The sequence below is a fragment of the Dromiciops gliroides genome, chromosome 1 (assembly GCF_019393635.1).
Source record: "Dromiciops gliroides isolate mDroGli1 chromosome 1, mDroGli1.pri, whole genome shotgun sequence".
In the NCBI taxonomy this organism is placed as follows: domain Eukaryota; kingdom Metazoa; phylum Chordata; class Mammalia; order Microbiotheria; family Microbiotheriidae; genus Dromiciops; species Dromiciops gliroides.
In genome coordinates, this window is record NC_057861.1 from 618,939,355 (window position 1) to 618,953,836 (window position 14,482).

The 14,482-nt window shown below is 39.0% G+C and overlaps 1 protein-coding gene across 1 annotated transcript in view; it reads right to left on the reverse strand.

The window, feature by feature from the left end:
* ARHGAP17 (Rho GTPase activating protein 17) overlaps positions 1 to 14,482 on the reverse strand; it is a 133,019-nt gene that overhangs the window by 59,773 nt on the left and 58,764 nt on the right. The window contains 1 exon segment of the mRNA XM_043999715.1: positions 11,086 to 11,125. Within this exon segment, the coding sequence (XP_043855650.1) occupies positions 11,086 to 11,125 (40 nt within the window).

Consider the following 14,482-nt stretch of genomic DNA (forward strand, 5'->3'; position numbering starts at 1 on the left):
GATAAGCTGCTAGTGTCTCAGAGAGATGTGATATTAAAGTAGATGGGCAGAGCTATGAAGTTAATGGAAGGGATGAGACAAAGAAAAGAAGGGAGGGATAGAGTTCCACTCAAGAATAGGAACCTTAATCACAGCAGAAGACAGCATAGAGAGAAGATGATTATGATACATTTAGAATAATTAGAAGCTAAGGACAGTAACTCTTAGGTGACAGGTGATAATTAATGCCTTTAGATCCAGGCAAATGGGGCCCCTGCCCTGGGCCTCAAACTTTGGAGGAGCTATTATCCCTCGTAAGTGACACAAAAATAATAAAGACAGTGGACTGTTTGAAATATTCTAACTCCCAGATATTAGCTTTCAAATGGTATTGAAAACATTTTCTGAAAACGAAGCTGCAGCTATTTGTGATGAGTTGAGGGACTGTGGGCCGAGCATGAGGGAGGCAAGTCAGCATGGGGCAAAGTAGGAAGGAGGTGAGCCAGCACCTTGTAGACGGTTTTCCTTGACTATCTATCTGGTGAACAGTGGAGAGAAGGGGAAATTCATTTTTGTAACCAGTCAATAGTTGACCAAGCTACATGAAACTGTAACAATGCAAATGGTTGGTTGAACTACCATAACATTCCAGATTCAGACAATCATTTTAGTTGTAAGATGAACAGTAGTTCAGTGTTTTAAATCATAATGCTTCTAATAAAAAGGTGAATGTTGTAAACTATTCAAAATCTTCATCAATGAATCAGTACACCTCACATGGGCTCATGAATTGTGTAATATATTTTTAAGTTAAATTGTTTATACAGACAAGAGCCTGGCAAACACATTTCCTTTCCTGCCTGAGACCTCCCCACCTCCCATACCACAGGGGAAGCCTTGGTGGCAGAACAGGGTGAAAGGTCCTTGATATAACTGGTATCTCAGAAAAGTCATCTACTGCTAATCGCTTCCACTTCTCTTCTCACTTCCTCTCAACTCCTTGCATTAGTTTGTGAACTAACCACTCAACTGAAACTGTTCCATTAGAAATAACTGGGAGGGGCAGCTAGATGGCGCAGTGGATAAAACACCGGCCCTGGAGTCAGGAGTACCTGAGTTCAAATCCGGCCTCAGACACTTAACACTTACTAGCTGTGTGACCCTGGGCAAGTCACTTAAGCCCAATTGCCTCACTAAAAAAAAATAAATAAATAAATAAAATAACTGGGAAATGTTACAGTCTTTCAGTCTTTACCCTTCTTGACCAATATTGACCATCTTTCCTCCTGCTTTTGTGACAGGCATGAGGAACTTAGCCAGAAAAAAAACTAAGTATAATCATACAGGGGAGAAAAAATTGATTTTTAATGAAAAAAAGGACTTCCAAACATTCCTGACAGAAGGAACAGTCACATATAAACTATGAAGTGCAAACACAGGAGTCAAGAGAAAGATCAAACATAAATAGGAAAAATAACCATAAGGAACTAAACATAGACAAACTGCTTACATTCTAATATGGGGAAATGATATATGTTACCTCTGAACCCTATCGTCATCACCACGGGTCATGAAGGGAGTTTAATTAGACAGAAGATCTGGGAGTAGTTATGTTTTAATGACTTTAAAAGAATGAAAAGGAAGGGAAAATGAAATACACTGGGGGTATAAGGGATGGAAAGAAGAGGGAGAAGAGGAAGATTAGAAAAATTACATTACTCTGGAAAGAGGTGGGGGATTAGGTGGACACATGAACCTTAATCTCATCTGAACTGGTCAAAAGAGGGAAACACACAGGGGAATAGGTTAAAAAAAAAAAAGGAAGAAGTGGGAATTAGAGGGAGATTACATTAAGGAAGGGATTGATTTTAAGCAAAACAAACTTTAAATAGGAGTATACAAAAAGATTTATAGCTTTTTGCAGGGCACAAAGAATTGGAAACTGAAGAGATACCCATCAAGAAAGGAATAGCTGAACAAATTAAGGTATACACAAGGTGGGCCAAAAGTCACAAAGGGGTCTAATGTTTTAATAACTTTCAAAAAGTTATTTTTCACCATTTACGAGATTTGATTTTTCATTTGTAAGGTAAGTTCATTTCTTATATATACTGTATATGATGCTATAATACTGTAAATTAAAAATAAAGATGGGGCAGCTAGGCAGCACAGTGGATAAAGCACTGGCCCTGGATTCAGAAGGACCTGAGTTCAAATCTGGCCTCAGATACATGATACTTACTAGCTGTGTGACATTGGGCAAGTCACTTAACCCTCAGTGCCCCACCAAAAAAAAAAAAAAAAGGAGTAATTATTTGTGACTTTTGGCCCACCCTGTACACATGATGAAATATTAATGTGTTCTATGAAATGATGAAGAGAATGGTTTCAGAGAAACCTGGGAAGATTTGTATGAACTGATGCAGAGCAAAGTGACAACCTTCATTTCCCTCCTGACACCATGACCCTGTATGCTATCTCCTCTCTCCCCATGCATTTTAATCTCCTTCTTGGGTGATATCTTCTCCCACTAGAATGTTAGCATCCTTGAGGGCAAGGGCTGTCCTTTTTTTTGCTTATTTGTAATACCAGTCCTTAGCAGTATCTGGCACACAGTAAGCACTTAATAAATGTTTGTTGGTTGAGACTGACTAAACCTAACTCATAACCTCCTTCAAACTTCGCAATTTCTGTTTAGGCTGCCAGTATCTTTCCAGTCACTTGAGTATGCAAACCTAGACTCATCCTTGACTTTTCTCTTTCTCCATTATCCCACATATGCAATCTCAGCCATGATTCTTCAACTTGGCCCTTAGAGAGCTTCACAATCTGGCTCAAGCTCATCTTTCCAGACTGACATAAAATTATTTTACACTACCTACATAACATTATTACCAACCAACCTATTCACTGTTTTCCTACTTCAACAGTCTATCAGCTGTCTCTGGGCCGCTGCACAAACCATCTTCTAAGTCTGGAATGAAGTTCATTTTCATCATTACCTCTTAAAAGCCCCAGCTTCCTTCAGGCTCAGTCTAGGACCACCTCACAAAGGAATCCTTCCCTGTTGTCCCTACTTGTCGGTACTTTCTCACTCTCCAATTTTTATGTATTTACTTATCTCTCTATGTGTTGTATCCTTCACATTTGTCCCCATTTTCAGGTAGAAGAATGTAAATTCCTTCAGTAAGGGCAGGGACAATTTTCTTGTCTTTTCCTCATATGCCTAGCACCTAGCCTAACAGAGTGCTACATAATGGGGGCTTGGTAAATGCTGGTCAATACTATACCAAAGGTCCTTTCCAGCCGTAAATCTATGATCCTATGTGAGTGACAACATAAATACAGAGATACTCTTACTTATCCAATGCTTGAATTAAGAAAGAGCCACGAGAGTGATTTGGAACTATGCCAAAAGGGCAAGCAAACTGTGCATACTCATTGATCCAGCAATACCACTACCTAGATCTGTATCCCAAAGAGATCATAAAAAAGGGAAAAGGACTTATATGTATAAAAAATATTTACAATAGCTCTTTTTGTGGTAGCAAAGAATTTGAAATTGAGGGGATGTCCATCAATTGGGGAATGGCTGAACAAGTTGTGGTATATGAATATAATGAAATATTATTGTATTATAAGAACTGATTGAGCAGGCAGATTTCAGAAAATCCTAGAAAAAACTTGCATGAACTAATGCTGAGTGAAGTGTGCAGAAACAGGAGACCATGGTAGATAGTAACTGCAACCCTGTACGATGATCAACTATGATAGACTTAGCTCTTCTCAGCAATACAATGATCCATGACAATTCCAAAGGACTCATGATGGCAAATGCTCTCCACATCCAGAGAAAGAACTATGGACACTGAATGCAGATTGAAGTGTACTATTTTCTTTTTTTTTTTGTGGCTTTCCCCTTTTGTTCTCTGTTTCTTCTTTCACAACAAGACTAATGTGGAAATATTACATGATTGCACATGTATAACCTATATCAGATGGCTTGCCATCTTGGGGAGGGGAGATGAGAAGGGAGAAAAATTTTGAAACTCAAAATTTTATTTAAAAAATGAATATTGAAAACTATCTTTACATGTAATTGGAAAAAATAAAATACTACTTAAAAAAAAAAAAGATCCATGTACCTGAACAGGAACTGCATGCCTTCTCTCAAAGAAATATGGGTATACAGCATTGTTTTCTCAAATGCTGATTTAAAGATGGGCATTTTCATGGCCCATTCACAAATGTAGAGAATTTAACAGGCTAACAAAGTATCCCCAACCAAACTCATCTTCCATATTCAAGAAACTTCATTGGTTAGGGGCAGCTAGGTGGTGCAGTGGATAGAGCACCGGCCCTGGAGTCGAGAGGACCTGAGTTCAAATCCAGCCTCAGACACTTAACACTTACTGGCCTTGTGACCCTGGCCAAGTCACTTAACCACAACTGCCTCACCAAAAAAAGAAAAAAAGAAAAGAAACTTCATTGGCACCCTGTTGCTTTTACAGTGAAATACAAACACCTCAACTTGGCACCAATAACATGAAATGGTATTACTGAGCACCTAGTCAGGAGATGGCTGGGAGAGTAAATGATATGGGAAAAAACTCCAAACTGGGGCTAAGGAGTAATAGCAGAATAACTGGAATTCAAACATCAGAACCAAGAAAGTAAAGGTAAGGTTTTAAAGAAAAGTGACATTTTCCAGTTCTCAAAGTCCCCAGAAAAGGAAAGCACCCTGAACTTGGTTCTGAAAAGAGAAAACAAGAAATGCAGATTACCAGGGGCAATCATTAGATGCTAGTTATCACAGTGGAAGCAAGTTCAAGTGCCCCTTTGGCAAGAAAGCCAAAGAAATCCCTAGTGTGGTGATTTATTCCATTAAAAAAAAAACTTTCACAAAATACAAGCACTGGGATATGAAAATTAAAAGGGAGAGTTCAAAAGGTTAGTAACTCATAGGAAACTATTTAAAAATACTTTATTGAAAGCTCAGCATGAATTTGTAATGAGGCTCAAAAATACCAGGTGCTTGAAGAGTAGCCCAGCATGACTAACTGGCAAAATGAAAAAGATAATCACAAGGGGGAAAATATATTTAAAAAACTAAAGATCTAGAGGGAGGGAAAGGCCCCCAAGCTTAGCAATTCAGGTGCAAGCAGTCTAAGAGTCAAGAAGCTTGAGTTTTAAACATGGTACTAGCAGTAACTTATTCTGTGGTCATAGGTAACATTTCTCTTCTCTGAGCCTCAGTTTCTTTATCTGTAAAAAGAAGAAAATGGACTAGATGATGTCTAAAAAAACTTCTAGCTCTAACATTCTAGACGCTATTCTCTAAGTTTCCATTCAGCTCTAACATTCCATGATCAAGAAACAATCTGATAAACCATGTTTCTAGGTCTAACAACCCTGCGAGGTCAACAATGTTTTTAAAATCCTTATTTTACAGGTGAAGGACCAAGGCTCTGAGAGGTTAAGTGGTTACACAGTAAGTGGCAGAGTTCAAGACCAACCCTTGGGCCTCATACTCCAAGTCCAGTGATCTTTCCACCACAATGGAATTCAGATCAGATATAACCTAATACAACACAAGAGACATTTACAAGGCACCTACTTGATGTTGTGAATTGTGTTGGGAGGTGGAGCAATTCAAAGTTTAAACAAGACACTAATAAAGACAGTTTTAACACAGAATTGCACGATACATGCATTTGAGTTACAAAATAAGTGTTTAGTGAGGCCTGAGTATAAAGGTTGCTCCTGTAATTTCCCAAAGAGAGACATGGATCTAAATTGGTATGTATATAAACACGTCATCTCCCCCAAAAGAATGTATGTTCCAAATAATCAATCTCTCTTTCTCTCTCTCTCTCTCTCTCTTCCTATCACCTCGCACAGTTCCTGGCACACAGCAGACACTTAATAAATGCTTGCTCACTGATTACAAATGGGAGAGGGGATGAGGAAAGCCTTCCTAAAAGCAGGGCAGAATTTCAACAGGGTAATATAGAGAGGGAGAGCATCCCAAGCACAGGTGACAGTACATACAAAGGCAAAGAGGGAAAAGACAGGGAATGTTTGAGGAAGAAAGTTGTCCAGTTTGCTTGGAGCACAACCAGCACAGAAATAATGCAAGAAGTTGGAAGTATAGGATGGTACCAATTTGTGAAAGGCCTTGACCTTGACCACCAAGCAGTGGTCTCAGTTTCCTAAACTGTAAAAAGAAGGGCCTGGACTAGATGATGTCTAAATTCACATCTAGCTCTAAATGATAATTTTAGGTTGATACAGAGAACTTCAGATCAATGAATTTCACTTCTCCATTGGGGAAATTAGTGGAACCTGTGATAGAGATCCAATCACTGAGCAATGAAGTAAATATAACCTAAAGGAAGGTAGATAGGCACTGTGGTTTCTACAACAGGAAATGAGGCCTGACTAATCTCTCTTAAAGTTCTCTGAGTAGGTAAATATACACACGAAGAAGGGGAACTATTATTGAGTAGTTCAAAATACCCCTGACAAAAACTTCTCACCAAAGGCATTAAAAAAAATTTAAGACTTGAGATTAAGAGTTTATTTGTTCAGATTTAAGGAGCTGGCTTAGAGAAAGAACACAAAAGGTAGGGGAGAAATATTTATCTTGCTAGATGAAAAAATGCCAACAGTGGAGTCTGCCAAGAATTGATGAAAGGATGGAGTCTATTTAAAGCCCTTCACATTCTGGCTCCCACCTACCCTGCCAATCAATTTTGTTTCATATTACTCTCCCCCCCTTAACATACGCTCTGATCCAGTAAACCTAGTTTTCCAGCATTAATTGTGTGTGCATTTCACCTCCTACCTTTGCATTGCTACACAAGTGGTTCCCCTGTCTGGAATGGAACCCTCCCCCACCTTCACCCATGCCTCCCCAGAGCTGGAGCTCAGGCCCCACTGCTTAGATGAGGCTTTTCCTGATTGCCCCTTATAAGAACTTTGTCCTTCTTGATGCTGCTTGCTTTATACTTTGTGTTTATTTATTTGTAAATGCATCAGATCCCCCTATTCAAATGCCACCTTCTCTAGGGCAGAGGCTACTGGGAATTGTGGGGTCTTTTTATCATTAGAGCCTATCACAGTGCACTGCACATAAAAAGCACTTAATAAATGTTCAATGAATTACTGAATTGAATCACAAATTATCCTGAGAAGACAGTGCACAACCAAAAAGGTACCGATAATCAACAAATATTTATGAAGTGCACTGGGAACAAGATAAAAAAGAAAATAATCCCTGCCCTTGAGAAGCTCACATATTATCAATCATAAATGGACAGGCATCAGCCTGGAAGAATGTCTTTCTCTAAGTGCCACAAGATTCTGGTATTGGTTCTGCTCTTCATTGACTTAGTCAAAAGCACAACTAGTACATTTGTCAAATGTACAAATGATTTAAAAAAAAAAAAGCAGGAGGGATCACTAATACACTGCATGGCAGAACTGGGAATCCAAAAAGATACCACTAGGTTGGAATCATGGCCTCAGGCTAACAAGATGAAATTTTAAAGAGATAAGGTGAAGTCACACAGGCCCTCTCCAGCTTCATTACAAAAATGGTATGACTATGAAGCAATCCCACCCTCTTATGTTTCCGAAGTATTAACTTCAAGGGCAAAGACTTTGCCAGGTACAATTTTTATATCAAGCTCTTCAAGCAGTAATTTCTCAATAAATACTTGTTCAATGAATGAAAAGTCTTTATGCTACCTATGGATTCCAAAGCAGAAGGTAAAAAAACTTTCAAAAGCTTTCTTAGGGAGAGGAAACAACCGTGGGGACCTTTTCCCAGATAAACTAACTTACTTATGTGGTATTCCCCCTGCCCAAAATATCTTCTCCCATAATAAATGTTTTCCTTTTGTTTTATTTACTGGAATTCTCCCAAAGATATATTTAAATTAACTAGACAATCCATTAATATGACAGAAATATTTCTAGGAGAACGAAGACACTGTCAGTCATTCAAAACTTACCATGAATCAGTTAAATTATCCTACTTTCCTCCTAAAACCTAGCTGAGTTCAGCTACACTAAGAGAAAGAATGATGTGATTTAGTGGGAAGTAAAGATGTGATGTGAGTGGTTAATTTTGGAGCATGGATGAGGGGCAGCTAGGTGGTGCAGTGGATAAAGCACCTGCCCTGGATTCAGAAGGACCTGAGTTCAAATCCAACCTCAGACATTTGACACTTATTAGCTGTGTGACCCTGGGCAAGTCACTTAACCCCAATTGCCTTACTAAAAAAAACAAAACAAAACAAAACAAAAAAACAAACAGGGCTGAAAACCAAAGTACAGTACAGGGACAGAGGTGGGTGCAAAGCTCCAGTTCAGAAACAAAAGCTGAAGAGATAAGTAGTTAAGAAAGACACCAGGATAAAAAATTGCTACTGTGCCATGAGAAATAATGTTCTAAATCTCTATTGATTAGAGAAATGCAAATTAAAGCAACACTGAGGTACCACCTGACACCTATCAGATTGGCTAATATGACAAAAAAAAGGGAAAATAATAAATGTTGGAGAAGCTATGGAAAAATTGGAACACTAATGCCTTGTTGGTGAAGTTGTGAACTGATCCAACCATTCTGGAGAACAATTTGGAACTATGCCCAAAGGGCTATAAAGCTGTGCATACCCTGACCCACTAATACCACTGCTAGATCTGTATCCCAAAGACAGCATAAAAAAAGGAAAAGGACCCCACATGTACAAAAATATTTATAGCAGCTCTCTTTGTGGTGGCAAAGAATTGGAAATTGAGGGAATGCCCATCAATTGGGGAATGGCTGAACAAGTTGTGGTATATGAATGTAATTGAATATTATTGTGCTATAAGAAATGATGAGCAGGAAGATTTCAGAAAAATCTAGAAAGACTTAAGAGGACTGATGCTGAGTGAAGTAAGAAGAACCAGGAGAACACCATACACAACACTGTGTGATGATCAACTGTGATAGACTTAGCTATTCTCAGCAATACAATGATCCAAGACAGTTCCAAAGGACTCATGATAGAAAATGCTTTCCATGTCCAGAAAAAAGAACTGTGGAATCTAAATGCAGATTGAACCATACTGTTTCTACCTTTTTTGGTGTTTTGTTTTTTGGTTTCTTTTTTTTTTTTGAGGTTTTTCCCTTTTGTTCTGATTCTTCTTTCACAACATGACTAATGCAGAAATGCTGAAATTGTACATATATAACCTATATCAGATTGCTTTCTGTCTTGAGGAGGGAAGGAAGAAAAAGTTGGAACTCAAAAATTTATGAAAACAAATGTTGAAAACTATCTTTACAAGTAACTGAAAAATAATAAAACACTTTTATCGTTTAAAAAAAGTACTATTTCCAATCTACTATGCATAATCTAGTGTGCAAAATTGAGGCCTTGCAAAATGATAACCTGACATCCTTCCCATAAAACAAAAACAAATATAAGATATTTTAATCAACTATCTTTGAAAAAGCTCCCCCTCCCCTTTCCTTTAGGAGGAAGAGGGCCAGGAGAGGGGAGGACAGGCTAAGAGCCCCTGAGGGCATCAGCACAAGTATCTGATTTTTAAGATATGAAAAGGGTCACTGGGAGCAAGGTAGCTTTGAGGCAGGTAGATTATTTCCATGGGAACAGTTGGGGAGAACCCAAGGAAAGATCAGGGTACAAATTACAAAGTCAGACTTGGTGGTGGCTTACAGTGACACAGCTGGTAAGCTCTTGTATGCTATGAGTTTGACTGCCTAAGGTACCTTCCTGTAGAGATCTCTCCCATTACAAGAAAGAAATTCCCCTCTGTTTGTCTATTATTTTTTCCTCCCCAAACTTTAATTATAGGATAGAAAGATCAAGTCAGGACAATCTCAGTATCATTCTTCTTGCCAAAAGACCCGCTGGAATGAAGAATGGCTAAAGGAATGAAAATAAATTACATATACATATAGTAGCAAACCTTAAAACTCAAGCTGATGCTGGATGACTACCCTTCAGGGTGTTATATGGAGGAGACCTCAAGCTTCATTCACTGAAACATGTATTAAACACTTTTCACATATACAATTCTTCCTAGCTGGGGGCTGAGAAAGATCAAAAGAATATATAGATTTCTTGATCCCTGCAATCAAGGAGCTTACAAACTAAAGAAGGCAGGTAAAACATAAACATACAGAAATGTTTGCTGTTGTTCAGTCATTTTCAGTTGTGTCCAATGCTTCATGACCCTACTGGGGGTTTTCTTGAGAAAGATACTGGAGTAGCTTGCCATTGCCTTCTCCAGGTCATTTTACAGATGAGGAAATTGAGGCAAACAGGGTGCAGTGACTTGCTCAGGGTAACACAGCTAGTAAGTGTCAAGTGTCTGAGGCTGGATTTGAACTCAGGTCCTCCTGAATCCAGGGCTGGTGCTTTATCCACTGTGCCACCTAGCTGTCCATAAATAAATACGGTAGCTATTTGAACCAGATATATAACAAATACAAATACAATATATATTTGAACCAAATAAATACAGTATAAATCAGAATATGGTTCCAATTCAGATGAGCAGGGTTTGAGGCCCCGCTCTGCCATTTACTTGCTGTGTGACCTGTTATTTGACCTCTCTGGGTCTCAGTTTCCTCATCTGGAAAATGAGTAAGTTGAGGTAAAGGTCTCTTCCTCCTATAACATTTAGAGATTCTTTCTGGTGGGGAGGAGTGGGAACACTAGAGTAGCACAGCCAGCTAGGGCACTGGGGACCCACAAGATTCTTCCTGTACAACACTGTAGCAGATACAGCCAACTGAAAAGCCCTGCTACAAGTCCAGCAGGAGTAGAGGATTTCTGCTTCCCCACAGAGCAGGTTCTTCACATCTCCTCTGATCCTATTACATGACCTCAATGTTCCCGATCCTCTTTTATCCTAATTCAGCTCAGTCCCTTTGCTTTCCTGTTCAAAAACGTACTCCCTCTTTTCTCTGGTCCTGGGGAAGAACACAGGACTTCATTTACCCCATTCCTGCAAGTATCCGATAAGCTCAAAGAGTTGCTGCCTTTCAATGAGGCATTCAAGAAAAAGGTGACGTTTTGTTACCTGTAGGAGATCTTCATTAAGGACTTCTGTTTTCTCAGCTCTGTGGGAGAAAAAAAAAGTCATTTAGAGATAGGAATAAAATTCACAACTCTTCCAAATTTCAAACAGAGAGGGTAAAGAGGCATAGGGCATAATAAAATGCAGTCATCCCTAGGGCCACAGAGGGAATAGAGGAGATTATCTAGTTACCCCACCTGAAGCAAGCATTCCCTCTAAAAAAAATTCCTAACAAGTGGTCATCCAGTCTCTCCTTCAATATCACCAGTGTTAGGAAACTCATTAATTTTTTTTTAACTTAGTAGTGGGTTCTTTTTTCCCAGTTCCATGTAAATATAGTTTTTAACTTTCATTTGTATGAATTTGAGTACCAAATTTTTCTCCCTCCCCCTTCCCTAAAACAGCAAGCAATCTGAAAAAGATTATACGTGTACCATCATGCTGAACAAATTTCCCCATTCATTAGTCATGCTGTGAAAGAAGAATCAGAACAAAAGGGAAAAACCACGGGAACTCATTATTTTAAGAAGCCTCAAACTGAACAACTTTTACTGTTCCTGAAAAGCAGCTGAGAATGGGAGTTGGGGGGGGGTGAAGTAGGGAACCCCTATGTAAATGAAAGTTTGGACTTTAAATCCCACCTCTCCAAGCGTTAGAGGTTTTCTTTTGTAGAAGAGTTCAACTTAAAGGCAAATAGCATACAATGGTAGCTATTCTTCTACATTATATATATGAAAAATACAAACCACCTGGCATTTGTCATGTATTTCCTCCAGAATTTCTTCCTGTTTTACCCCAACTTCTACTTAAAAGAAAATCAAGAATAACACTTACTCCTCATAATTACTCTCCTTCTCATCTTAAAAACAATTTCTAGCAAGCGATCAACCTTAAAAAAGTTGTCTATGACTGTGACAAGTATAACAAGGGTAGAACAATCAGAGCTTTTACTAAGATGCTAAACTTTAGAGAGTGCAAACAGACTTTTTTCCCCAGCAGATTATTTTAATATTATTATTATTATTATATACATTATTTTAATAGTAGCTGGCCTGTACATAGCACTTTAAATTTTCCAAAGAATTTTCTATATACTATCATATTTGAGCCTCACAATAAACCTTGAGGCAAGTGCTCAATCCCCCCCCCCTTTTTTAAAGTGAGGCAATTGGGATTAAGTGACTTGCCCAGGGTCACACAGCTAGTAAGTGTTAAGTGTCTGAGGCCAGATTTGAACTCAGGTACTCCTGACTCCAGGGCCGGTGCTCTATCCACTGCACCAGCTAGCTGCCCCATGATTCCCCTTTTACAAATGAGGAAACAAGTCAGAAAGGTTAAATGACCTGCCCCAAGTAGCAAGTGCCTACAACAGGATTCAAAACCGAGTCCACATATAGCACTTAGATAAAAAGAATTATCAGTGTTCAAGGCTGTAAACCAAGAAAGAAGGCATGTGCATCCTGGTTTGCAGCTCCCCCCAATCCCACCATCAACACACTCCCCAATTTCCTCCAATTCTGCTCTTGACATCGTTTTCCTGCTCTACTTCCTCTAGCCCATTTTCCCCAACGTGCATTGCTGCTACCTTAGTGCAGACATTTTTCTGTACTATCAGTTCTCAAACTTTTGGGTTTCAAGACCTGTCTAAATTCGTAAAAATTACTGAAGACCCCAAGAGTCCTCAAAGATGTGGGCTATCAATATTTGCTATTTTAGAAATTAAAATGACAAAATTTAAAAATATTCATTAGTCCATCAAAAATAATAAAACCACGATGTGTTAACGTGAGTTAACATTTTTATGAAAAATAAGTATATTTTCAAAACAAAAACAATTTAGCAAGAAAAGTGATGTAATATATTTTGCATATCTCTGTCTGCCTTAAAGAAGACAGCTGGATTCTCATATATGTTTCTGCATTCAATCAGTTTTGGTGTGCTGATTTCACTAAAGTATATAGAGAAAATCTGGCCTTACCTGCATACTTAGTTGAAAAGGGGAGGAAGTATTTTAAAAGACAAATAACATTGTATTATGATGATGATGATGATGATGATGATGATGATGATGAAAATGAAAATATTTTTACCTCTTGGACCCCCTGAAAGAGTCTCAGAGTCTCCCGAGGTCCATGGACCACATACAATGGCAACTGTTGCTCCTCAGACCCTCCCATTCAGTCACAACCGTCCCAAATTTGGCTTCCTGGTATAACTTGCCTCTATTTACACTAAACCTCTCTTCAAAAACTATCATCTCCCTATTGCCTATCACTTAAAATTCAAACTCTTCCCAAACAGTCAAAAGCTGTGATCACTTGAGTCAAAGAGGAAAAGGAATTCTGAAAAAGAGACAAAAAACTAAACATACTCACATTTTACAGAGAACACTTGCAACTGCTGGTTGAACTACTATTTTTATTTACACACACACACACACAAGTGCACTTTAGAATTGACTTCAACTCCTTCAAAGGACAAAGATTTGGTGAACCTTTCACTAACTCAAAACAGTGTCTCTCCTAAGCCTTAACAGATAGAGTACTTGGGTTAATCTGTCACCGAGAAGCCAACATATTCATCAAAAACCTCTATGCAATTAGCTAGGACGGTCACTGGGTGACAGAAACATCATGCCCAGGCGTGCATGTATATGGTGAGTTTGTCAGAGCTTGTGCCCCACTCATGCAGCATTCCTGGTATGAAGAACAGCATCAGCCAAGGCACAGAGGGAGAACATAGGGCATGGAGAGGAGATAGCAAAATGACCTGCTGGGCTGGAGTTGAATGAGCACACAAGGGATTAGCAAGAGAGTAAGATGGATAAAGCAGACGAAGCCAGGGGAGGGAGGGTCTGGAATGCTACACTAAGCAGTCTGAAATCCATTTGTTGGGTGGCAGAAAGTCACTGGAAGCTTTTGAGCAGAGGTATAAGAACCAAAGAAGGAAGTCTGGCAGATGTATAAAAGCTGCGTGGCACCCCTGTTTGGAGACTACTAAATAATACAGGTGAGTTCATATTAAAAGTACTAAAATCACATAAGATTGCCACAGCTCCTGCACAAGAAAGTCACAAGAACAAAATAGGCAGAGAGTACTGAGAGCTTGTGCTAGGATGGTAAAAATGGAACTAGAGAGGAAGGGATGGAGAAATAGTGGAGGCAGAAATGACACTGAGTATGATGGGACATGATATGGAGAGAAGGCACTGGACCCGGAGTCAGGAAAACCTGAGTTCAAATCCCACATCAGATATTTGGCAGCTATGTGACCCTAAACAAGTCACTGAACCTCTCTGCCTCAGTTTCCTCATATGTCTAATAAGGGGGTTGAACTGGATGGCCTCTGAAGTCCAGATCTAAATGGATAATCTTATGATGCTATAAGCAGCACAATTTGG